Below are 26,705 nucleotides of genomic sequence, written 5' to 3'. Positions count from 1 at the left end.
AATCTAGCTGGGTCTTTGTACAACTGGGCAATTTGGGGCACAGGCTAATGATTTCTGCTTCGTTTAGAACAGTAATCAGTCAAGGGTCAACACCTAAACTCCAGGGATGAGAGCAATTCAAATTCCTTGTTGCCTTACTCATTTCCTAGACCAGATGTATCCATCTGGATTGGAAATGTTGATTTGATTTTGTTATTTGCAAGCAGCAGTTCTGCTTTGTTATGTTACATGATAGCCCCAGGGTTGTTTGTGCTTTGCAAAAGTAGGTTAGTGATATTGGAGAGTAATTTGCAGTGTTTTGTAATAATAAGAAAGGATGATTTTTCTGAAAAAATCAGATTACGCTAATTGCATAAATGTGAGGTTTTCTTCCCCTACTCTGTTACATTTAGGGAAAACAAATCATTTAGAGTTCAAGCTTTTGATTGACCAAAGCATGAAGTGTATATGAAGAAAACAGCTCATGATATTTTAATATTTGCTTAAAACTTTCCCTGAAAAGTAGCTCACTTTGAACAAAAAATTTAGTGCAAGCTTCAGCCTAGTTACCAGCTGTGGAAGGAGAATAGTGACCAACTATTAACTCAYTGCGTAAGAGCAGTAGCGGATGTGAACATCTAATCGTGGCTTCACAATTAAGCAGGAACTGACTACAAGCATATTATTATCCTGTCCCTGCTGTGAGACATAAAACATGCTAAATCTAGAAAAGACTATTTAAACTTTGTAATTGAATGGGCAGGTGTTCAATTTTTCTTACCTGAAAAAAATTTTCTTAGAAAATTCCTGTAGTCAAGATGGTATTGATTGCTTTAGTGTTGCACTTCAGTTGCGTTTAACTTCAGTTTTAAGACCAAATGCTTCCTTTTTTGATATCTATTTAAAAATGATTTCAACCAACTAGAATTCTGAATATCTTTTCATCATTGACTTTCTTTTTAAAAATTACTCAATTGTTAACTTTTTTAAATTGCCAGTATAAAAAGGCAGATGTTATAGGAGGGAATTCAATGGCTGCTATATTTGAGATAAAAGGAATTTTAAACAAAGTGTTTCTACTGTTGGTGTCCTGTCCTTTTTTATGATTCTTGTGTGTGTTTGTTTATTACTTATTTAATGAATCTCTGAATATATGCATTGAGGTGTATCCAATCTTCCTTATAAATACTAAGTGTTCTCACATAACTTGATTTTGGAAAAGGGAATAAGCTGTGTGCTCTGCCTTTCAGAAAGAGTTAAGAGTTTTCTAAATGTTTATAGATAAAGTTGGTAATGCTTCTTACAGTTCAGTGGCTTCACTTAGTTTTGTTAGAACCTGTTTTCAGTTGCTTGTGACTTTGCTAGACTTGAGCTGAAAACGTCTGTGGTGGCTGGGTGTCTGCAGGCTGAGACTAGGTTCTTCTTCTGTAAAAATTTAAGTAGGTTCAGTAATTAGATTTTCTCTGATATAATCAAGACACTCTAATGGAGTACATGGTTTTCATCTGGAACTTGACATTTTGCTAGGGTGTTACCTTGAGATAAGGGATACTTCTCTTGCTGTTCTCTTGCTTGTAAAAATTCACTCCAGTAAGGAGTCAGAGAAGTCTTGGTCCACGCTTCATAACAGAAACACAGTTAACTAAATCCTCAAAGCCCAACAGTGCTGATCATGTGCCCGATGAACTCACAGCCGTGGGAACAAGCTGTTGTCGCAGGAGCAGTGGATATGCCACAGTTGCAGCTACAGCCTTTGCACATGTTCATCCTGCCTTCTGGGAAGCCCCTGTGGTACCACACACTGAAGAACTGAGAGCAGAGATTGGTTTTTGCCAGCTCTGAGCCCCTGCTGCAAGTGCCTGATGAAATCTTGTTCCTGCCCCAGTTACTAAGCCAGGTAGAAAGTAATAGTCGGTTCTGGCTATGCTTAAACCTAAAGGTTTGAAGCCTGCCTGTGATTCAGGCTGGGGTTATTGCGTGGCCCCTATGTAATGAAGTTCTGCTTTTTCAGTCGTTGTGAAAAATCCACATTTTAGGAACTTCAGAAGTGCAAGACCAAGCATTCAAACATTAGGGAAAGCCAGGGTAATACATTTTTAGTTAAATAGGCTTATACTATTCTTTTCATGGGAGCTGTGATTCATTCAGTGCATAAAACAGTGCTTTGCCCACAAGTTGGAGCAGTGCYGTGTGGACTGGCTCTCTGCTTGGATTGTGTCCACTCAATGTTACTTACGGATTTGGTATTAAAAACTGAATTTTGTCTTATTTTAGTAGAAGCCTTCCTTTATAATTCTGAAAAACCCACTTTAACCAAACTTTTCATAGATGGCAGCTTATTGTGTGTTCCTCTGGCTTTGGATGCCAGCATCATCTCCAGTAGTCAGACAGCATCCGTGTTTGACACTGAAATCCATTGGACCTGTGCCTCAAACATCAAGAGCACTAAGAAAATGTAAAGTATTCTCAGAAATGTTTCTTAGCATGATTGCAAGCCTAAAATCTAAAATTAACGGGCAATTTTTTTCAGTTTTAGCCTCTGTTTTAGTTCCCAAAGACTAGACGTCCTGATTTCCCCAGCTGCTAGGTAGGAAAAAGAGCAATTTGACAACTGTTAGGACAAATCTAAGCAAAGAGACACTTCATATTCTCAGCCCTACTGTTGTATTGTAGATGGACCATCTGCGAGCACATCAGCCTGGATTTTCACCCAGGACTCCCTGGACAGTGTAGTGGTAATAGTAGTGTAGTACCCTGTGTGTAGCTTTGGACATTGTTGAAAGCAGTGTTGGCAGCTCCATGGGAATGCCAATGAAGGATTTTAAAAATTATTACTATATTTCTACAGACCTCTCTGATGTTGTAGATAAAGTGCACTGAGGCCAAGTATTGAACGGTAGTTACCCTATGAGATCATTTAATAAATGAGATGGAGATCTTGTGGGAAGATGGTATGTGATCATGCAACTGTTCCTCATTTCACAACATACGCATAAGAGAGCATTTACAGCTAACAGAGTCAAGAGATGATAAGCTCAATAAGCACAATTTTCTGGTAAATGTTGTTCCTGGCAGTCATCATCATGCGGTGCCTCCCACCAGCGCTCTCTGAAGCCCCTGGATGTTTCATTTCTTTTTGTTGATGTAAAATTGCAGTATTTATGTTTTTAACCTCAAAAGAACAAAAACAAATGCTGGTACTATCTAACTGTACTTTGGACGACTCTGTCACTGAGGCCATGGGAAGGTATGAATATACATTAATTTCTTATAAGTCAGACCTGAGTGTAGTTTATTTTCTTCATCAACCGTCCTACAATGCATGGAACTTTTGTACCCTTTGCACATGAGTGTTTGCATGCCGTATTGAAACTTAAAAGAAAAATCTGTTTGTTTGTTTTTAAAATCTACATAAGCAGCCGTATAACTTTCAGATACAGAAACTCTTCTACACATTCTCTTGTTTCTCACAAATGAGAACAGTCATTTATTTTTATTGCATTTAGTTTCATCTCTTGGGTAACTCTTTAAAGTGTGCAATTTATTATCTTGTGAATAAAAAAAAGGAAAAAAAATCTGTTCAGAATGTCTGCTCTCCCCCTCCTCCATCTGTTTTTTTGTTTTTTTGTTTTTTTTTTTTTGATTAAAGAGGAGGGAGGGAAAATAAACCAAGCAGTTTCAACACAGTTAAGTGAATGTGATTATATGACAAACTGCTCAGTGAAATCTTCTATCCCTTTAGGTCTGTTGGAACATTGTGATTGAGATCATCTGGGCTTGAAATTTCATGTTCAGATATTTAATTTGAAAGGCATATAGACCTGACTGAGAGGAGAGAAACCAACTGTGATTTATTTTATTATTGTTATTATTTTACAATTTCAGTAGTTATTTTTGGAATGAAGAGGTAGCTATATCAACTAGTTCCAACATAAGTCTTTATGATTAACTGATGGGGACTCTTCAAACTGAATGTTAAGCATATGGTTATCATTTTTAACAGACAAGCTGAGGCTGATGCATAGTTTCTGTTGTGATGTTAGTTGTCTCCATTTTACGGTAGTTTTGCATGGTGTAAGAATCAATACGATAAGTCTGTTGGTGGCGGTGTGTGGACAGTGTATTCGCCTCTGTCGTTCCATTAGTGATTGCATTTCTTTACCTATTGATTATAGGGCAGAAGTTAGAAATGGCATCGCAAGCCCAGAGCTGCCTACTGTATGAGCTGATTGTATCTCTGTGCAACAGCCTGCACAGTGTCTATCAGRAGCTCCTCTGAACGCAGTGGGACATCAACAGTTCTTTCTCGATCAGTATATATTGAGCAAGTGCTACACGTCTGCAACATGGGCAGCTGTTTGAATCTGCCTGGCTTCCGTCCTGCCAGATTTCAGAGAAATCCCTAGYGGACGCTGGCACTGTCTGAACTGCTGCCCCCACAAACAGCCGTCAGCTCCTTATTGTGGCCCAGGACCGTGTCCTGTCTTCACCACCGTGTTTCAGAGTGGACAAAAGTTTATGGAAGTCACGTAGTCGCTCATGATGCTGTGTCCCTCCCTGTCCCTGGTCATGCTTCCTCATCACCAGTACAGTCCAACTGAGCTCTCTTGCCCAACRCGTCTGTAGTTGACACAAGGTTCCCACCTCTGGGCTTTTCGTTAGGTCTTCTGCAGCCCTATTCCTGCGGTCCCACATTATTCTTAATGGCCTTCAGACCAAAGGGACAGAATGTGACCTTCACTAACAAATAAATCAGCTCCATCTGTCCACCTAGAGATAGCCTTTAGCACTGCAGAGCTTGAGGGCTTATTTATATTTTATGGTGTGGTTAAAAATATCTAGGCTAATTCCAAGTGACTTGATGTGTTCACAACAGTGCAGGGCAGTATTAYTAGCTTGGTGTTGGGCCAGGAACCAGGCAGTGGTGACTCTGAGCTGGTCGGGTTTGTTCTGACAGTGTTTTCCTGCTGTTGTAACTRTATGTTTTTGGTAATCAGCGTAGCTGGTGTGTGTCTGCCCGATGCTGCAATGTGCGGTATTCTTCCTCTGCTCATTCATTAAATGGCCACAGGGCTGAGCACCGAGCACTCGAGACATGGTCTCTTACCTAAGTTCTGACTGCGTGTCTGCTTTTACCAACATGTGCTTTTTTTGAGAGGGTTAAGAGATGCAGATAAGAGCCAAACTGTGTGGCATAATCCAAAATCTTAGAGCAAGTCTGAGATTGAATCTCCAAATTTTGGCAAGTTTTTTTGCCCTCATTTCAGGTTATGTGAGAATTAAGTTAACTGACTAGGTTGTTTTTAAAGTATTTGGAAGCAGAGACTTGCCATCCAAGTTCCTAGCAAGAGAAACATATGCCGTGGTAAGGCCTTTAAGTTTGTATAATTTAGTGTCTTGGGTATGTTAGAAATACTCTGACTGATACCCTTATAACTGGACTCTGATTCTTGGTATAAAGGTTTCAGATCTGTTAGTTTACTGCTACTAAAAGGGAGGGGATTTTGCCCATCGTTATACTAGCAGCAGCACTTGTTGGACTCCAAATACAACTCCTTAATCCAACATAAATAACCAAGCAAAAAAATAACCTGCCCCTCCAAATCTGACTCTCTTCTTGCTGTGTTAATCACAGAATCGCACTGAATCACAGAATGGTTGAGGTTGGAAGGATCCTCTGGTGATCATCTAGTCCAATGCCCCTGCTCAAGCAGGGTCACTTAGAGCACGTTGCGCAGGATTGTGTCCAGATGGCTTGTGAATAGCTCCAAGGAAGGAGACTCCACAACCTCTCTGGGCAACCTGTTCCAGTTACCCAGATCATTTGAAGTGGCTCACAGAAGCTTTTGGCATAACAGATGGTTGAAAGAGGGGTGGATGTGGGACTGAATGACAAGAAGGGAAGGAAGAAGTGAATAAAGACAGAGATGGAAGGGCCTGAGACCACCTCCTTGCAGGAGSAGTGAGGAGTAGCTTGAAGAACAGGGAAAGGCACTTTCCTCTGGATACTTAGGCTCTCGCATTTCTTTGCGTTCTTCCTTGCTGGAATAGTTCACACTAAGATGTTTAGTTTTCCTGTCATTTGAACTAATGTTCTAATTTAGCAGGAAGTGATCCAGATGGGGCTAGCAAGTAATTACATGCAATAACCCATTTGACTGTAAAAGTTTGTTTTGCTGTTTGTTTTGCTTAGAGGAAAACACTGCATTGCYCCATGCTGCCCTTTTTGCACTGCTAAGGGCTACACATTAGGCACAATCAGATCAAAAAGGGTGCTCCTATTTGACCAGAGGGATGAAAAATTGTCTGTTTCTTTTTTTTCTTTTTTAGTGCATTTGTGTATTATTTAGGCACTTAGGTGATGCAATGTTTTTGATATCCCCCWCCAGGGGTGCGAAGGTGTGCTTTGCTCCACAGTGCTGCTTTGGCTTGCACTCACTCACGAAGACACTTTCATTGGAGTGAGGAGTATGTTGCTATATCAGAATGCATTTGAAATAGCTAGAGGGAGGAAGTTGTTTGTGCAAAAAGCATGTATCAGAAAGAATTGTGTGATTAGATTGGAAGTGGTGAGGTTATCAGGTTAATAATCTGATGATTTAATAAGACTGTCTTAATTGCTTGTTTCACTGCTTATTGTTTCCTGTATGTTTGGCTGTGTTTTTACTTAAACATTTTCACTCCCAGAAATGTGAATATCCAGTACATACAGCAACCCTCATTCAGGAATCTTTAACTTGAATTTTCTAAGTTAAGACTAGAGGTACAGCTTTGCTGGTTTATATGATTTGTTCCTGTCCTTGGCTTCATTTTTTCTRTTTCTAATCTTTTTTACCCATGGCATTTCTTTGCTGCAGCATCTGTAATCTCCCCTTTTTCTTTTATGTGTTTTGGTATTCACACTAGGATTCCTTTACTGACTCTTCAACATCCTTGATGCAGTGTCTGCATTTTGGGATTTGAATGCAAAACGCCTTAGCTTTCCTCGTGCTCCAGTTATTCATATTATGATGGAGTAATTCACATTGCTGTCTTGTTAGTGGGGGATTTGATCAGAGAGTTATCTGGTATGGAATTTGATTTTGCACCTCTAGAGAGGCTTTTGGTGGATGTACTTTATTGCATTGAATTTTTCCGTTCACTCGTTGCATGTCCTTTGACAGATCTCTTTTTTTTTTTTTGATTTTATTCCCCGTATAAGCAAGACTTCAATTATTGTTTGTTTGAATTTCCTGTGGTTTAGTTTGAGGATATGCAAGTCCTGACACAATGAACTACTTGCATAATTTTCTGTGTGAATCATTTTTTTTTTGAGTTGTGTGCATGATGGTGGTTTTAATTTGTGCATTGAACAGGAGCTTTGCCAATGATTTCTGTAGGAGAAAGAGTAGGCCCTTAAGTTTTAGTCAGTGAGAAATTCATTGCCAGTGAGTGAGCATGCTTGTAGTGGTGAATTTAGTTGGTTATTATTTACATACTACTTATGCAGAAATCATCAGTATATGTAAAAGCTACTATTTAAAGGTTTTAGTTTGTTTCTGTTGAACTGTGAGATAAATAACCTGTCCCCTAGATAAATACACATACATATCTCTCTCTCTCTCTCTCTCTCTCTCTCTCTCTGTGTGTGTATACATATATATATATATATGAGTGTGTGTGTGTGTATAAATAAAAAAACATTTTTGTGAGTGGTACTGTGACCTTTTTTGCATTGCTGTTCGAAGAACATGTTTTCTGCTTGTTCTTCAAATGGCAATACAATTTTTTTCAGGCTTGCAAAATACTATATGGTAACTCACATCTTTGAGGAATTAATTTCTTCAGAAAGTGATTATTTATATACATATATGTGTGTGCATGTATATATATATATGTTTTTATGTTTGTGATTCATCTATAGCTGATAGATGAGGGTTGTATTACATCTTATTAAAATAACAGATGATTTCTTATTAGAGAAATTCTTTACAATGATAAAAATCTGAATGCAGAATGAGACCCATACTACCTGAGTGTAAAATCCATGGAAATATATCTGTCTTAAAAGCGTGCACAACAGATTTGTTGCCTCAATAGTTTTTCAKGATGCAATTGCAGAGGTAACATTTTCGCTTAAATACTTTCTAATGATTCAGACTTTGCCTTTTTCTTACTATACACTATATACACAAGTAAAACAGTGAACAGATGCTTTATGCCTATACAAATTCAGCCATTGGGCTTCAAGATGCTTCTTTAAACTTAGTTTTTTTAAGCATGTTTGTAAGCTAGAATAATTCTTACAGGGACTTGGTCATACTGTAATTATTGCTTTGAAATCTAAGCATTTTCCATTACATTTTGCTTCTATTTGATGTAAGAAATTGCTGCCCATACAATTCTATGAAACTGATATGTCAATGCCAGTCCCTATAGCACCACCCATCTTCTGAACTGTGCATAGCAAGAAATACCAACGAGTTTGCATGTTTAAAACACTGCAAGAGTCAAATTCAATACGCAGGAGGTCATTCCAGCTGCTGAATGTGGTGCATGTTCTTTTAAGACCATGAATGGTATGCAAGTTTTTCAGTGACTTATAAATACTAATTAGGGCAGAGACTCTGGTGATAAAATTACAGATACATGTTGAGGAACTTTTTCAGTGGTCCTTATCGTTTTTATAACTATTATTTGTCAACAAAAATTCTTTCAGTTAAAAAAGAAATGAAAATCGGGCCTAAGGRCTTTAGAACATTTTAGAAGTTTTCTGTTTGTGGTTTACCCCAGACTCTAGTACTACTACTGTTAGCTCATGTGCAAAAAAAAGTTATTGCACACTTTTTTTTTTTTGGAGGCCAGGGGAATGATGTGGCATGGGTCCACAGTGGAGCRTTCTTTGGAAAGAAATTCCTCTTTTGTTTCTTCATTTTGGTCTCCAGAGGGGTGTAGAACAGAGGAACAGAGCATTTTGCTCTTTATCTTCACATTTCAAATCTTGACGAAACTCTATCTAAAATCACTTACACTGCTTTCCTGAGTTTTCAGAGGTGCCAGAGCAATTCTCAGATGAGCACAGTTTAAAATCATGAAAAATCCTGGTTTTTGTCATGATACTGACTTTATAGCCACATGTTCTGTTAAAATTATTTCCTTGAAGGATTTGGTTAAAACACTGATTTGGTTGAATGAACAAACCCCAAGGCATTGCTGCCCAAAGCCCCTCTCCCTTATCATCTGGCTTAGAAATCTTCCTAGGAGACGGCTATAGAAAACGGAGGCTTTCAGCAGAGCAAACCTCTTGGCAGCTTAGCTGAAGTCAGCGGCACTGTCAGAGCTGAACGCAGGTACTCTGAGCACAGTTCTGCTCCAGCTGCTTAACCAGAGCAGGATCACGCGCCTAAATGCTGTGAATGCCATAAGGTGCACCTTGTATTATTCATATAGTCAATAAAAAAATAAAATTTTGAATAGCTTACAGCTCAGTTCAAGCTATATGTATTCTTCAGACCCCGTGCATCTGTGAATTTGCAGAATAAGAAATAGGCCATGTCTAAGGATTTGCATGTTCCCCAAGCAGAATACTAATTGTGTGAATCATATGCATACATTTAAGGCACATCTCCGTGTTGGCCAAAAATGCTGCTGTTTTTTCTCCTCCTGGCACATCCAACAAAAGTGAGAAATAACTTAGCATGGTATAAGAATAGTAGCTTTGCTTCTTTTTGAATTTTTATAGTATTTATAATACTTCATATTATAGCGACTGGAGTTAGGGGTTCACAGTATTGAGAAGGAAGGGCTAAGCTTATGGTAGGAACCCAAGGAAGAGGAAAAAGAGAACAGATTTCCCAGAGCTTTAACCTTAGAATTTGCAGATGTATTTTTTCAGAGTATCTTTTTCTGTGTGCTATACAAACCAGACCATGCCTGTGGGAATGCATGCAGGAATGCATGGGGAGGGAGGAGGAATTTAGTTTTGTGAATGTAATCATTCCTACTTTCCCACATTTATTTATTTGGGGCTGGAGCTAAAGAGATGGGCAGAATCAAACTTTTAGCCTGGAATTCAGAGAGCTATGGAGGAGGCAAAGGCCCTCCTCAGCGGCGCTCTTCTCAGCTACAAATCCTCTCGGGACTGGGTACGCTCTATCGGCCGCAATCCAGCGTTAAGCGGAGAAGACAAGAGGTTGAACTTACGTTTGACAGTGCTGCGAGACTCCTGGAAGCCAGCTGACTCCGAACCCCAGCCCAGGCCTTCGCACTCGCGCTCCTCCCCTTGCCCGTGCCTGCTGCCCGTGCCTCCTCGGCCCCTTTCTGCCAGCCAGCACATCTTCCAGAGCCCCACGCTCCGCTTGCGCCCATCCTCCAGCGTCTGGTACACCCAGTTGGGAGTAAAGGCAGCTGCGTTGTTGAGAATAAGCGAGACCAGGGCTACCAACACAGCTGTGGCTACCAGTTTCTGGACAGTCATATCTGACTGTCAGCTTGCTGCCGGTATCTTGTTCGCAGAAGACGCGAGGTCTCAGTCAGCTGCAGCACATTGAAATWGGGCTTGTCACGGAGGCGGCTTCGACGCGGTGTTATGAATGGCTAGAGGACATCACCGTTCATTCTCGAAGGCGACTCCGGAGGCGTTTCTGCTCAAGCAGGTGAGAGTGTTGCGAGGTAGGTAGGAGAATTCCATAAAACACGAACGCAGAGAAGCTTTTGCGGGTCTCTCTGCCCTTCCCAGCGTGGGCTTATCCACCTTCTTGCACTTTGATAAGCAACGTCAGTCCTGTGGCGAACTGCAAGATGGGGAGGTCCATTCCTTGAGAGACGCGGTGAATCCAGCAAGACTCCGGGCTCGAGGCGGGAGAGCCGGTGCCGCCGGGGCGAGAGCGGGAGGCGCGCTCGGCAGCGGGGGGCTCCGACGGCACGGCGCCCAAAGCCTTCCTCGGACGCGGCCTTCAGAATATCCCGGCGGCGCTGAGGACCGTCATCCTCAAAGGCCGGCCCAGCTCCGCGCGGAGGGTTTCATCCCAGAGGAGCTCGGAGTCTCTTGAGGAATGTGCTCTGCTGCGTCCCTCTCTGAGCGTCAGAGCCGCAAGTGGCAGGGACTGGAGAGCAGAGGCTGCTGTGAGGAAAAGGGTCCCCCCCCCCCTCCTCCGCTGAGAGGAAATGGCTGTTTTTGTGGCTGTTTTTGGTGAGCCTCAGGGCGTAGCCGCCCGCAACAAACAGAGCCACTGCCACAGCAGTCAAACGTTAACAGGATGTGTTTCCTGAAAGGAAAAAGGCTATGGAGACGTCCAAAGTTGTACCTCCTCCCCGGGCGACGTCCTCCCCTCCCTGTCTCCCTCCTCCTAGCCGCTGCTGGCCGCCCGCTTGCCCGCCCGCCCGCCAGCCAGCCACAGGAGCGGAGCTGCTGCCGGGGGAATAAATAAAAAAAAAAAAAGGGAAAAAAAAGGAAAAAAAAAAGAAAAAGAAGGAGAGGGAGTTTTCAGAGCGCTTTGTTGCRGGAGCAAGACGTGGCTGGGATTACCTGGAAGCCACCAGGCAGCGCGACTGCAGCGGGACGCCGATGGGAGCCTGGTGATGCGACAGGGCGGATGAACCACCTGATAAAACGAATAAACGTGCTGAAAAAAAGAAGTTGCGGCAGTCGCGAGGTGAACGAAGCCGAAAATCGCCGCTGCGGGGCTGCGCGGGGCTGACATGGCCCTGACCCCCGCATCCTGGCATGCTATGAAGTCTTGTGGCTCGGAGGCGCTTCTGGCCAGCTCCTTTCAGTGCCTTAAGAATGGAAAAGCATCTAGAAGTTGCTTAATATAATGCCCATGTTCACAATCCAGCAGAGAATCGACCGCCGTGCAGCCAGCCAGCTCTGCCAGAGCTCAGCCTACAGAAACTACGAGAAAAGCTGCTCTAGTAGGGATTGAAGAGGGGTTTACGGTGTTCCAACGCGTAATTGAAAAAGGAAGCATCCCTGAAGGTTGTTTTCTTTATATATTTTTATTTTTATTTATTATTATTATTTTTTTTTCCACGGAGGGCTCTCGCAGAGGCTGGGTCTCAAAATCGCCCTTCGCCGTTGGATGTCATCGGCCAGGGCAGCGGTGCCGCTGCTCCGCCAGGCTCATCGCAGCCTTCCTCCTGCCGCGGGCACTTAACGCTTTCCCGTAGCCTGAGCCCSGCAAAATTCTCCAGGGGTGGGTGAAAACGCAAGGTCAAGTGTAGTGTTAAAATGAAGGTGGGACAGTGTGGACGTTGTTGTCGGCTGCCTGGAGAGGGAGCAGTGAGAAGCCGAGGGAGAGGGACCTGCCTGCGCTGACCCCGGCCCCGATGTTTGGGGTGCACAAGAGCTCACCTGGATGTAATAAATTAAAACCGACTCTCATTTGCAAGCAGTTTTGTCCTAACAGCAAAGTTACTTAGCCAACAGATCCCTGTTGACCCGACACGTATAGAGAAACTGTTCAGAAATTTTCTGGAAGCAAATATTTTTATTTTCTGAGATTTTCTTTCTTTTTTTATGCTGAGTGGATTTGAAAATATTTGAATGATACGCCTCTATAATTATTTTCCGTCTATCAGAATTGCATCTACAAATCTGATCATGAATTCACTACTCCTCTATGAGCTCAGTTCGTTTTTAATCTATTAACAAATCAAGCTTTAAGTACTCTGAACGTCTTCATACTTTCACTGCAGTGCAGCATATTTACATGGTTTCTTTTTTTCCCCCTCTAAGCGACTGATCGTATTTCTGTAAATGTCTGTTTTTAAAGGTTTGAATATAAGTAACGCACTGGGGTCTGCCATTCTTCAAAGAAATTTCTCAATAAGAATGACCATTTTTTCATTTTCATAACACACAGGTTATTTGTTGTTGTTTTAGGCCTGGGATTCAGCAGCAGGGCAGATGGTGAGCATATACAGGTAGCACCAGCAGGGATTTACCTTAGAGGTAAATCTCTGCTACCCTATACCACACCTGTTTCTGCTTGCTTCTTGCCTTTGGTTTTTGTCACTTATTGAAGTCTGTGAATGTATTTTCAGAAGGGCACAAACTTTGTTTTCCTGTTGCACATATGAAAACATGGCAATTACAGTTGACAAATGCTGAGCAGAATGAGTTTAAGCATTTAAAACCTAGCCACATCATTTCCTCTTTCTAGTTATTTGGCTCTAGAGGACTCCACCTCTTTTCTGGATTCAGTCAGCTTCAAAAAGAAAGCATATTCCTCCTTAGTGGTGCTAGGCTTCGAGTCTCAAGGGGTCTGGGTGCTCTAAACATTATGGCACGAGCTGGCCGTTTGAGACACGATCAGTTTTTGTGATGATGGGAGTTTAAACCTTGATCCTTGCTTAGAGGGGAGAAAACCAGCAGCACTTCACAAGTCAGGCCACCCTGGTAATAAGCCAGTATGAGGAGCAATGCAAGGCAGCAGCAGCAGTTGGTGTTGTAATTCTGTGATCACATTATGCCTTCTTTCCCACTACAAATTTCTGGTGGATGAGCTTGTCTACAATTAACTGTTTGCTTTCTTCCATGCCAGAAAGTGGTTTTGTTCAATGCTGTTTAACGACTCCACAGGAGTTAGTATAGCAGCTTACAAAGCATTTTGGGACATTCTGGGTGAGAAATCAGTTATGTAAATGTAATTTTATTTTCAGGGACTCAAATCAAATGACTGGTTATTTCTATACTGAATTTGACCATTTAGTACCTATTAAATTCCATTTATATTTGTTTATGCACGGTGCAGTTTCTTTTTCGGTAAGGTTTAAGAGGCAAATGACTTTTTATTGTTCTATTCAAATAATCACAATGCCTAAAGCTGTAAAACTGTGAACCTCTCAAAATGAGTGGATTGTATCAAGTCAAAATTGAATGAACAGGTTGCATCAAGTTAAAAATAAATGAGTTTTGCAAAGATCCAATAAATTTTCCTTGCCTTCTCATACCAAAATGACTCGGTTATTCTTTGTTGTTACAGTTTTAATTGAATGGTTCTTTCTGATACTTTCAAAGTAAGTGATATTCTGTCTCTTTGAAAAGTTTGTATAGCACTCAGAGATCTGGTACTTTGAGTACAAAACAGTCCTGGACTCTTCCTCGTTTAAAAAACCCGGTATGTTCAATTCTTAGTCCTGCAAATCCTTTCTTGAAACTTGAAGGCAGTTACTTTCAGAGCAGGAAGTGAAGAATACTCCAAATATTGGAGCATCTTTGTTTCAATATTGACAAAAATAGATAACGTGTGATTACGTCAAGTACTGCGACAAGAGTACTGCATGTTGAAAAATGCCTGACATAAACTTTACACTGAAGCACTTAGCTGTATGATTAATGTTATCCAGAATCTCAGTGGATTACTGTAGTTCTTCATATATTATTTAGGTCCTTGTTACTTTTTAGTCTTGCTGAACAGAGATAACCAGAATCCTGTGCATTTTGAAAGGATCTGAAGGAATTTTGCTGCGTCAAATTAAACTTCCGTTTTCATGTCCTGAATCCTTTCCAGGTAACAAGAAGGAAGATAATATGCCACCAGTGTGGGCATTTTAACTCTAGATTTAGTATGTAGTGGTTTGAGTATAAGATAAGATCACTGTTCATTTTTGCAGAGATTTTTTAAAATTTTATATATTACTTCTAAATGGTCAGTTTTTAATCCCCAGTAACATCAGGCATAAAGTAGTTTGTCTCACTTGGCTATGTCCAACCCCTCTGCAAGTGTTATGGTCCACAGCATGGTACTTTAATGTTATGGCCATCTTATGACTTTAATCTTATAATCTGTCAAACTATATGCATATCAAGTTGATCATAGATTTAATTATGTGGGCAGAATCTCCTGCTTTTGTACATTTAAGCCAGAACTATTACATTATCCTAGCACTGCTTTCCTCAGGGGTGGAAAGGTGCAATTTTAAGTTACTGTAATCCAGGTAAGTGTGCACATAATTAATATTTGCAAAATTGCTATAGGTGATGTTAATTTTCCTTAGGAAACGGCACCTGCTTTGTCCCATCCTTTGTGTAAGGCAGCCAGGAGCAGCACACAGGCAGTGGGTGCAGGACCCTTCCCTGCAGTGCCTGTCCAGGCCAGCCCAAGCACGGTTTACATTAGGGTTAAGTCTCATAGGAAACACTGAGCACTGGAATAGCACATCCACCGCGTTCCTGGGTAGCTGAGAATCCACTCTTGAAGTTTTTTGGGGAGTTTTTCTGTCTGGTTTGGGTTTATTTTTTATTTTTTGTACAGTCTGTTCATTATTGTCTTGAGTTTGTTCTGCTAGCGCAACTAATTTCTTYTGCAGCGATCATCTTCCTCAGAAAGAGTTTCTACTGTGAGCTAGCCAGGCCTGGTTAGCTCCAGTTTGAGGATAATTTCCCTTTATGTCTCAGACAGGGAAGAGCCTTGCAGCTCCGCGGCTTTTCTGCACTTGCTTGTGAGATGCAAAAATGAATGATGTGTGATGCTTCCTTGTTTGCCCTGTGTTCGGTCAGCTAAAGTCCTCCCGCTTGTTCGGTGAGGAAACTTTGACTTTAAACCAAGAAGGCCCTTTTTGACGGCCCGGGCTGTGTCTGAAGCCCAAGGTGGTAATCGTCCATTCCAGGACGACCAGTTCGTTAGGAATTGGCCCTGCTTGTGTTGACGTTAAGGGCATGGAGAGGTTTGCTGAGTTCAGTGGGAGCTGTGCTGCCGTTGAGCTGAATGTACACGTGGGCATGGGGAATGCTATTTGCACATTTACACTGATTGCAGTGGGAAAATCTAGCCACTCCAAGTATTACATTACTGCGTTGTATCATATAGCATCATAGAYGTTGTATTAATATTTGCATTTGCATTATAAGTTAGTCTTTTAAATTGGAATGTTTAGCGTCCTGTTCAGCAAAGCAGGACCCATGCTGGAAAGAGAGAGTCTGTTTTCTCCTGGTCAAGATATTTAGAGACAAGAAATGGAATGCAAATACGTGAATTTTGCATTAGCTAGAGGGCAGGATATTTTGTAGTGTGGTGCTTCAGCCATATCAACTTCTAGCACTTCTAAGTAACACTCCATTAACTGGACTTTTTTTTTTTTTTTTTTAAAAAAAAAAGTCTTGGGGGGCTGATGAAAACTATATGGTAACAGAAGGTGTAGTGAAATCAGACTGTTAGATGTTACAAACACGGTTTCACATAAAAAAACAAAAAATCCTGAGAGATCAGAAATGGGAAGAAAAAAAAAAAGATCTTTCATCCAGTATGTGRTTAAACCTGCATCTGGGCTTATGAGGCATTGACGTCCATCTGTAGGGGTCCGAAACGCTCTTGATGGGGCCTGAAGCTTGGGGAGGTTGTAAGGCAGCAGCAGATCATTTATGACCGTGCTCCCGGGTAGGCGCAGTCTCCTGAACAGAGAGGAGGAATGCGTTCCTATGGCTCCCGTTGCCCTGTTACTGCGCCTGGTCCTCATTAAGTTTTCCAGCTCTGGCTGATGAAGTGCAGATGTGAGCTAGCTTTCCAGAGGGGCAAGAAGAATGAGGGGGATGGGAAAAACAGGAAATTCTCAGAGTATGGGCTGGGGGCAGGGTAAATCATCGCTTGGAATTTTATACGTGACGGGGAGGCTGAGGCTGAAGCGGAAAAGTCGCTGCCTTTTATGGCTGTATCAGCAGATTCGTCTTTCTTGCTACGCTAACAACTGTCAGGACGTTAACGGTGGTTGTGCCTTGAAGCGAGTGTGCGTTGTGCCTCCTGCCTCTTGGTTCTTGACCCGACCTGTCCAGCTTGCTGCGTTACTTTATGCAACGTTGTACTTTGCTGCGWGACGCGCTATCGGTACGTGTTCCCAAAGGGCAGCAAACCTGTGCGCCGCTGCGCGTCGGGACCGTTGCTCTGGTGTCGAAGGCATCACCCCTCTAGCAGAAGAACGAAGTGATGGGATCGTGCTGCCTGAAGGACAAGGCTGGTACACGGAGAAACAGAAACGTTGGAAGCAGTTTTAGTGATATTTCACGGATCGTTCTGTTATCTGCGCAGGTTGTTTGCTGCTTGCCTGCGGGCCTGCCGGCTTGCGCAGCAGCCCRCCCGATGCCTCAAGCTGAACGGTTGCAAGGGAAGTCTCTGAGAAAGCATTTGTCCTTATGAGCAGTTCCTCTTCCCTCGGAGCGGCCGGAGGAGTCTTTGCAAGATGAAGATGAAACTGAGGTCCTGGCTGCCTTGGACATCTAAAATCCCCTGATCTTTCTGCGGGAATTGCGGGAGGATGAATCGCAGCATCCTGGGCACGGGCCAGGATTTGCAGTGTGTCTCCTCGCGGTTTGAGCGAGATGCAACRTGGACTGTGTTTCTCTTGGGTAGTGAGACCGTCTGAATTCAGTATTGTAGTTTATATTTATAAAGCACTTAGGTTCTTCAGCGTTTCGCATTCTAGTGCCTGCCTTAATTTAAATTAGGATATAATAGATTTTTTAAAAGTATGTAGATAAGAATTACATTTATAAATATATTAATAAATATATGATCATCTTTATATGCCTATGACGACAATCTTTGTAACCATGGTGAGTAGCATCTTCTAAACTCTTCCAAGTCTCTACATACTGTTATCTTTTAGCTTTGTATTTTAAAATRTGCCATTTGGCTCATTTCCTTTCAAAAGTTTCCAGCCCCTGTAGTCTAAATAAGATTTCTCTTCCTCTTGTCTCTGTTCAAGTCCCTGAACTCTCATCTTCTCTTTGCATCGAGGGAATTGCAAGCTGTCAAGGCTGCTCTTAAAAATTTTCAGTTTCCTTTGAGAAATTTACTGTTTGCTTGACAAAGGGCAGCTCGGGCTCCTGTTCCTTTAGCCAGAGTGAAATTGCTATTGGCAACTTCTGGCATGCTACAGAGTCTAGAAAATGTATTTCTACTATTTACATTCCTCCCTTAGAGAACCACAGCTGTGTGAATACACGCGTCTTTTACGAGGTTTGACATCATCTGCTAACTCTCTTTATCAAAGCGAGGTATGGTGGCGACATCTAACGTGACCAAGATGTTCTGTAAAGGCGTTTTTCCAGTGATTTCCAGTTCTAGATATGAGCAGTTTGAATAAAAGAAAAGACCGAGTCAAACCTTCCAAAAGTTAACAAGGTTGCAACTTCTGCTGATAAAAATCAACATTTCTGTATTGAATGGAGATCCACAGCCTTACGCACGGAAGGATCCAGCACTGCAGTTTTGGTGATGCCACGTGCTGTTTCCACGCTCCTTATGGCTTCTCCGTTGGGCAGGGACTTGGGAATGTCAAAACWGAGCAAGAGGAGGCTGTGTTTGAAGCGGATCCAGTCTTGGTGTACAGAGAGAAGAAATTCAGTAAAGCATTCAACACATGTATCTTGCTTTTTGAAAAAAATCTTGATCCGATTTTTTCTGTATCGTTTGGCCTTAGTGAAGTGTATGTTTAAACATACGTATTTCCATTGACTTCCACCTGAAAATGTTGTTGTTGTATCCGGGAGTTGGCAGATAAAAGATAATATTGCTGTGAAGTAGACGGGGAGAAATAGCTTTGCTCCGTCCCCGTCGCCGGTGTTTGACGGCACGTCGCGTCCGCCCGCTCTGCTGCTTCCCGGTTAGTCATTTTCCCCTGTTTGTGTGGGTCTTTCCCACAGCCACTGCGAGGAGAAAAACATTTTAATCATAGGAAAACGTGACTGTCAGTCCCCTCTAAACTGGAAGGGGAGCTGGGTGCAGGTGCAGGGCCTGAAGTGTCATTCAACTCTTTTTTTTTTCCTTATGTCTTTTTTTTTGTTTTGTTTTCCCCTGCTTTTATCGCTTAGATGCTTGTTTTGTGTCATGGTGGCATCTGAGGAATGCAGTTGTGTGGACCATATTTCCAGTGAGGTGCACGGACTGGGAAAAAAAAAAAGAATAAAAAAGCAGATTTTGAATGCTTATGGTTTTTAGTCATCGAATGTACTGCATTTTATTCTGAAGAGCACTGAATGTGAACAGAGTCCGTGTCAACCTTTGCTAGTCCTCGCTGCACCGTCAGCCCTGCTGCGGCCCCGCCGTGTGCTGAGACCTGGCACTGCTGCCCGGGCTCGCAGCGCAGATGTTCACTGCTTCGGTCTTGGCAGGTGATTTTGCAATGTGAAGTGCAACTGCACTTTTAAGGTTGCTCTGAGCCCTGGGGAATTCCGATTTTGAGCATTGCAACGCTTTTCTCTTTATGGCTTTTTTTTTTTAATGCAAGTTTTAAATTAGAGCACAATAGTTTGGTCAGTTATTTCCTGCACATCATTCCTTACTGTTGGTATAAGTGGTAAGCCCTTAATAGCTGTTCCAAACTTGAACCATGGAAGACAGGCAGCAGCAGAGGACATTTTCAGTGTAAGGTCTCTACCATTTGTAAGAATTTTCTCTTAGTACTTTTTCAAATTCCCGTTGACATGGGACGATTATTAATGTTCAGGTGCTTGATGCAGTTGCATCATTCAACATATATCTTTGGGTGCGTGATAGATGTTTATGTATGTGCAAATATAACTGCTTTTGTTTAGATACCAGTGTGCAACAAAAACCCTAGTACTTCCTTAATGCTGGGGACATTCAGCTCCAGAAGTGATCTTGATATCTGAGGCTGATTTCTGTTCCTCCAGCAAGTGTGCATCACATAGACTGCTTTCTCTCCTTCACGCTCCTGTCTTTCCTTGGATCTTACCTGCTTAGTACACAAGGCTTGAAGGTGACAACATAACACTTCTCCTTTTCTTTCTTGTTTTTCCTAGTGAGGCAGTCTGGGAGAACATGGCTCGCATGTGTGTGAAGACTCAGAGGCTGGATGTTGCCAAAATCTGCCTTGGAAACATGGGTCATGCAAGAGGAGCCAAGGCGTTAAGGGAGGCTGAACAAGAACCCGAGCATGAAGCCAGAGTGGCTGTGCTGGCGATTCAGCTGGGCATGCTGGTAAACTCTGTCACTCATACACGTCTTACAATATCCGCTCAGTTTAACCAGGGAATAGAATTAAAAATGGGCCATTTTGAAATACCTGAGAGATGCAAAAACCTTGGAGATGAGTGAAACCTATGACCTGCTATCCAAAGAAAAATGAAGAATAGTTCTGGCAATTATTTTCCTGAAGTTCAGTTTTTAGCCCACGGAAGTAGGGGCCCCCTTCAATGTTTTATGACCTGGTGCTGGACAAAGCTTAAATGTTCTATCATACAAGGATTTTTTCTTGGGGTATAATTCTTCCAAGCTTAATCATTCTTGGTTTAGCTCGATAAAAGGAAAGATGCACTTGAATATAGTCTGGCTAAAATGTTTTAACAAACATGTTTTAAAGTCCCATGGGGGAAACACATGTTTCATTTTGATGTTTGTCTGCAGCATGAGAAGCTGCAGTTGTGTTCTGCTAGAGAGCGAGAGCTGGCTTAAGGCTTTCCAGCAGCATAGGCCAGATTGAAGCTTCTTGCCTTGAGGCTGGGGAGCTGGGTGGCTGCTGGGATGGAAAGCTAGGAGAGTTCGGAAGTCAAGTTTGCTGCCTGTGATATTCGAGGCACAACTGCTCCCCCTTTTTCCATCCCAATTTTTCCTATACTGCTAGCAGCGGCAGATAGTGGAGCTTGACCGGATTCTAGCAGGCAAAGTTTGCGATCAGGCTGTTCTGCCGTCTCCTCGTAGGCCACTGCACTGGGTAACCATCCACTGTACCTACATCTAGAGTCTGACTTTGTAGTGGGTACATATCAAAATGGCACGTATTTTCTACCTGTCTTTATTTGAGTCTGAATCCACTCTTGTACTCGGCCAATCTTGTGTATTGAAACCCAACTGGGGCCCTGTGAAGATAGATAAATGATAAGAGCATGTATTTTGTTACGTTAGCCTTTTCTGAATATCTTCCTCGGTGATCTGTAAGAAAAACTGAAGAGGTTTTCTAGTTTGGGAACAACAAAAGATAAGTATGTGTAGGCCAAACGTTCAGTGGGAGGGAGAAACTGGGAAAGCAGAATTGATGAAATATCCCATAGTCCATAGGAGATCATAAATTAGACACAAACTGGCAATATGATTTGACAGTAAAATCGGCCAAATCTGTCTGGGGCTGTGTTTGCAGAGACATCCCATCCTGGAGCTTTGATTTGACAGATCTGTCTATGCATTTGTCGCAGCTGCTGTTGGAACGCTGCCTTCAACCCTCAAGTATCTCATTACCAGCAAAAATGTTGATGACCTGGAAGAAGTTCAGAGAAAATCAGTCCAAACTGTTAAGCTCTTGGAAAAAATTCATGAACAAGGAAATCTTTAAAATAGCCAAATGGCTAGAATTTGGCTTAAAAGGGGATTTAGCAATCTGCAGCTTATATAAAGGGTATAAAAGCTAGAGAGCTAAAGGTACTCTTCTGAATTAAAGTGAAGAAAATAAAGGGAAATTCAACTAAATATTTGGAAAAGCTTCTTGACAGAGAAAGCTATGAGGCTGAAAAGTAGTAGCACTGCATCTCTTGGATATTAAAATCTACCTAGAGAAAAGGAGGGGAGCTCTAGCAAAACTAATGTTTTGTTGCTTTTTTTCCTCTCCTACAGTAATAGAATCACAGTGCAGGCATATTCCATCTTTAATTTTTTGGGGTTTTTTTGAATTTGAAACAGTAAGACATAGAAACTCTTTTTCTGTCTTGGACAGATAATCTGCATTTACTAAATATAGCATTCAGCTGGACAGCAGTTGGGTGGGGCAGGAAAATGCTTCTTCAACACGAGTACCTCTCAAAAGTATAAAAATACTCGTTCCAAATTCCACCCAGCATAGGCGAAATCCTCCTGTTCTAATTCTGTCTGGAATTAATAGCATTTGTACCCAGGAATGGCTGTCGGTTGTCCAAGAACAGAATTCCTAGCTCTAAGACCTGCACTGAGGTCACAGGATTCCCCTGGCCCTTAACACCTTCTTGCCAAGAAATCCATGACCTTCTCCTGAGTTGACAGACTTCACCCCTTGGGTAGGCAACGTGGCCGTTGCCTTCCCCTTTCTGAGATGGTTGGGCATCCTGATCAGTGTTCAACTGTTGATAGTTGCTCATGTCATCCCCAGTTGATGCTGCGCAGTAAATGCCAGGATCTGAGTGCTTTCCTTGTTTTCACATAAACATCCTGTTTCCCGGTAACGTGCTATTCCAGGCTCTGTGTGTCCAGTTGGTTAACACCCTCCATGCCTTCACCTGAATTATTGCTTCTTTAGATGCATTACAATGACTTGTTCTAACAAACACTCCGAAGCACAGTGTGTGCTGTGAATTACTGCTTGGATGGACACCTATGAAACTGGCACTGGAGCTAACGTAGTCTTCGTTTGCTTTCCCTTCAGGAGGATGCGGAGCGACTATACAAGTCTTGCAAACGCTATGACCTGCTGAACAAGTTCTATCAAGCCTCAAACCAGTGGCAGAAAGCCATCGAAACGGCTGAACGACACGACCGTGTTCATCTACGCACCACTTACTACAACTACGCTAAGCACCTGGAGGCAACTGGAGAGCGTGGTCTTGCACTCACCCAGTAAGTGCCAGCCTATGGCACCATTACAGGGGATTTGGAGCCTTGTGTTTCTGTGAAGACTAGAGGCAGTTTAAGGAGGATATCTGGTGATGACTACTAATAATTAATTAAAGTCTTTTCCTGTTTCTAGTGCTTTCTATCTAAGGGAGTGAAAGCATTGTTACAATAAACTTCCTAATAAAACTAAGAGTCAGAAAGGTTAAGAGTCTTCTCAGGGGCCACTTACTTTAGTGGAACTCCAATAATATCTGATCCTGTACTTGTCTCTGTAAGACCACTGCCCTTTCCTTCCTTTTCCATGACAAAACCATTTGTTATTTACTGCTCCTGACAGTCCCAGACACAACTGCTACAGCAGAACTTAGTCTGACTTGGATGCTTCTGGTGACCATGGCCTCCAGGCCTTTCCTATGACTGATGGGTCTGTACAGAAGTTAGTGGAGGTGATTTTTAATGTGTTGTACTTGTTTAAAATCTTTCGTTTAGTATGATGAAGTGTTACACTACGTAATAAGATCACTTCCATTCAAAAGCAAAGCCAAGCTCTGGTGTAATCAGACCCATAAGATGATCCAGGCTGTGGGCAGCAGATGAGGAAAGACTGTAGCAGCAGATGCCTGCGAAAGTGCAGTGGTCTCCCAGGAGTGGAAACGAGACTGAAATTGCATTGGATGGTACAAGGACTAAGTGAGAAGAGGATCCCAGAATTTTTGCTACCTTTCAGCCAGATTCAAAGGAATGAGCTTAATGTTTGAGGTTATTTCTGGGATATACACTTAGAGTACTGCTGGCTCTTTGAATTAAAGAACTTACAATTCTGTGATCGCATTTTTTTCCCTAATTCCAGCTGCCTTGCAGGAGCATTGTGCCTTTTGTTTTTGACGGTGCTGGCTGACTGCAACTGGTCTTATGGTGAACTGAATAATACAGATGAAGTATTGTTGTCAGTGTTGTTGCTCTATAGCTGACAAACAAAACTAAATGCGTTTACATAGGAAGGGAGATAACTTCTCTTGAGGTAGTCATTTCACATCTAGTATGTTGTTCTTCTATACAGTTACGAGAAGTCAGACACACACCGGTTTGAGGTACCCCGAATGCTCTCTGAAGACTTACAAGCCCTGGAGAACTATGTCAACAAGATGAAAGACAAGTTAGTACTATGTTCGTTCCTTCTTCTGAATGGGGCTTTCAGGTCTGAAATACATTTTGTGAAGAGAGCAGGGAAGGAGTAATATGAATCCTCTCAGCTGCATCTCACTTGAGAACTGTTGCACTAGATACCTAGTCTGAACTCTTCTGGAGTGCAGACCCTTGAATGTCACTCTTGAGTTTGGGTAAAGCTTGTCCATGTTCTAAAATGCATTTAGTCTTAAGTTCAACAATTCCAGAAATGAGAAGTTCATTGCTTTGTTAATTATTGTTACTGCAATTATTTTTGTTGCTTTTCTAGGGACCTCTGGAAGTGGTGGGCACAGTATCTAGAGAGCCAGTCAGATATGGAATCTGCACTCAAGTACTATGAACTGGCTCAAGATTATTTTTCCCTAGTGCGTGTGCACTGCTTTCAGGGCAACATTCAGAAGGTAAGACACCCTTGCTCCCCATTGCTTCCAGAGGATTCTCGTTCCCAGGATGCATATGGGCACAAAGTAAAGATACATGATTTTCCTTTCAGGCTGCTGAAATAGCAAATGAAACAGGAAATTGGGCAGCATCGTATCACTTGGCCCGCCAGTATGAGAGTCAGGATGAAATCAAGCAGGCTGTACATTTCTACACCAGGGCCCAAGCATTTAACAATGCCATTCGCCTGTGCAAGGTATGGGAAGATGTACATTTATGTCTAAAAACAAAGTAGGACTCTGTCTTTAGGCAGCATGCAGAATGAAATGGATATGAGTTTGTACCCATTTTTTTCTTTCAAGTCGGGGACATGACTTATACAGCTCAGCTGGTGAAGATGTTCCTGGTTTCTCCCTACCATCTTTTATGAAAGATGTGTCAATAAAGGGATGGTTGTAACAAACAGAGAGATTGTTTCCTTGTCATACATCTCACCAGAAAAATGCTTCAAACAACTTTGGACTGGAAAGCTAATAGTTTATTTGAGTTGCTATAGATCTTACATAGAAGATGGCTGATGGGTTACTGTGCGATAGTATAAAGCCAAAAGCTTGATAGAATTGCGCTGTTTGCTGCATACCTACAGCCAAATCTTTGCTTTTGAATAGGAGAACAATTTTGATGATCAGCTGATGAACCTGGCTCTTCTGAGCTCTCCAGAAGACATGATAGAAGCAGCCTGCTATTATGAGGAAAAAGCAGAGCAAATGGACAGAGCCGTCATGTTGTATCACAAGGTAAATGACTTAGTAAAAATACCTGACTTTATTTTGAAGCAGTTACTACAGTAGAAGAGCATTAAATAAACTGTAGATTTGACTCTGCACTATTCATCAGTCATAAACCTTGGCGGGCTCTTAATTCTCTAGGGAATCCTGTAAACTGATTCTGTAGTTCTTACTCTAATCTAATCACCCTTATTCCGCCCTTCACCTATTCTAAACACCCTTAACTTTGCAGGCGGGACACTTCTCCAAAGCACTGGAGCTTGCCTTTGCCACACAGCAGTTTGGGGCCCTACAGCTTATTGCTGAAGACTTGGATGAGAAATCAGACCCAGCTCTGCTAGCCCGCTGCTCTGACTTTTTTATCGAGCATGGCCAGTATGAGAAGGCAATAGAGTTGCTGCTGACAGCCAAAAAGGTAAGCTCTTGCTTTGTGGTCTCTCCGTACGCAGGTAAAGAGGAGCACAGGAGGGGAGTACGTGCATGCACATACATTTATCTTTGTTGGCAAACAGGTATGCGATGACGTTTTTAAGCTTTAAAGTTTCCTCTCAAAGGGATGAGTCGCATGGTGGTGTCCCACTGCCTCAACTCTCTAGAAATGAATCCCTCATTTTGTGTCCTCTTCCTGCCCCAAAACTCTGAGAATTTGTCCTGTTGAGGCAGGGGTGGGACTTTCTACTCCCTGAACGAACATATTTGGAGAGAGAGAGATTATAATAACATCAGTCAAAAATCAGTGCTGTCCCTCCTGTCACAACATGGGTGTAGTTAAGGCTCTTCCTTTCTTGCCTAAACTTTCATGCACTTCAACCTTACTCTCCTTATTGTGCTGGCAACTCAGCCTTACCAAAATGCTGGGTGCTAAAGTAGTCTTATACCCACTCCTTTTTGCATGAATTCCTGTATTTTACTTTCTCCCATGGTTAACAGGGTATAGTAGCCATTTTCTGGGTTAAAAGCAAAGAGTTATTTTATATCCTACTTCTTTGTTTCTAGAGCAATTAAAAAAAAAAAAGCAAACTCCTTTTAGGTGCCTGGCTTTAGTCTATTTGCATTTCTAAAAACCTGACTGTAATTAACCATACCTAATAAATCTGCCTTGTATGTCTCTGAAAATGTCACATTGAGAGACAAAATGGATAAAACTTCAGCGCCACAATAACGTACTCTAAGAAAACAGGTGGGAATGTTCTGAACTGAACAACTGCATTCTTATTGAACAGAGTGAGATAGTATATACTTCAGTGTGAATTGATGTCAAGGCCCTCCACCACACAGTGGTCTTGATAGAAAATCCACTTTAACCACATTTTCTGCTAGAATTTGTGCCATTATGCAGCTAGTACTGCTGTAGGTTACAGCACACGTTTGCAACAGCTCATTGCTTTCTCACTTCCATTAGTACCATGAAGCCCTGCAAGTTTGCCTGAAGCAGAACCTGACCATCACAGAGGAGATGGCTGAGAAGATGACAATTTCTAAGGACTCCAAGGACCTCTCTGAGGAGTCTCGGAGAGAGCTGTTGGAACAAATTGCTGATTTATGCATGAGACAAGGCAATTACCACATGGCAACCAAGAAATACACTCAAGCAGGAAACAAGCTAAAGGTCAGTCTGGATAGGTGGAAAAAAGCTAAAGGGGCTGAACACCTTATCTTTAGAAGGTTTTTTTTTTTGGGGGGGGGGGGTTGAAAGTAAAAAATTTTTCTTAATTTAACAAATTTGAATTAAATAGGGAAAAAATGAGGAGTGACTAATGTCTGAGTCTCGGAGAGAGCTGTTGGAACAAATTGCTGATTTATGCATGAGACAAGGCAATTACCACATGGCAACCAAGAAATACACTCAAGCAGGAAA

At 42.1% G+C, this 26,705-nt stretch overlaps 2 protein-coding genes across 2 annotated transcripts in view; one reads left to right on the top strand and one right to left on the bottom strand.

Annotated features, from left to right (window-relative positions):
• TMEM204 (transmembrane protein 204) overlaps window positions 1-11,246 on the bottom strand; it is a 29,960-nt gene extending 18,714 nt beyond the window's left edge. Inside the window, exon 1 of the mRNA XM_085315658.1 lies at window positions 10,162-11,246. Coding sequence (XP_085171784.1) covers window positions 10,162-10,435 — 274 coding nt within the window. The 5' untranslated portion in view covers window positions 10,436-11,246. The remainder of the gene's footprint in view (window positions 1-10,161) is intronic.
• The window catches only part of IFT140 (intraflagellar transport 140), a gene marked incomplete at its 3' end in the record, with an annotated part of 79,553 nt that extends 53,097 nt beyond the window's left edge, over window positions 1-26,456 (top strand). Inside the window, exons 19-26 of the mRNA XM_085315667.1 lie at window positions 19,718-19,895; window positions 22,303-22,493; window positions 23,551-23,646; window positions 23,947-24,079; window positions 24,172-24,315; window positions 24,728-24,856; window positions 25,080-25,262; window positions 26,250-26,456. Of these exons, the coding sequence (XP_085171793.1) occupies window positions 19,718-19,895; window positions 22,303-22,493; window positions 23,551-23,646; window positions 23,947-24,079; window positions 24,172-24,315; window positions 24,728-24,856; window positions 25,080-25,262; window positions 26,250-26,456 (1,261 nt within the window). The remainder of the gene's footprint in view (window positions 1-19,717; window positions 19,896-22,302; window positions 22,494-23,550; window positions 23,647-23,946; window positions 24,080-24,171; window positions 24,316-24,727; window positions 24,857-25,079; window positions 25,263-26,249) is intronic.
• Window positions 26,457-26,705: the final 249 nt, after the last annotated feature.

The sequence above is a fragment of the Rhea americana genome, unplaced genomic scaffold (assembly GCF_003343005.1).
Source record: "Rhea americana isolate MKP2758 unplaced genomic scaffold, rheAme1 scaffold_433, whole genome shotgun sequence".
NCBI classification, from domain to species: domain Eukaryota; kingdom Metazoa; phylum Chordata; class Aves; order Rheiformes; family Rheidae; genus Rhea; species Rhea americana.
The sequence above is the reverse complement of the archived record's forward strand: the minus strand, read 5'-3'. Positions and strand labels throughout refer to the sequence as shown.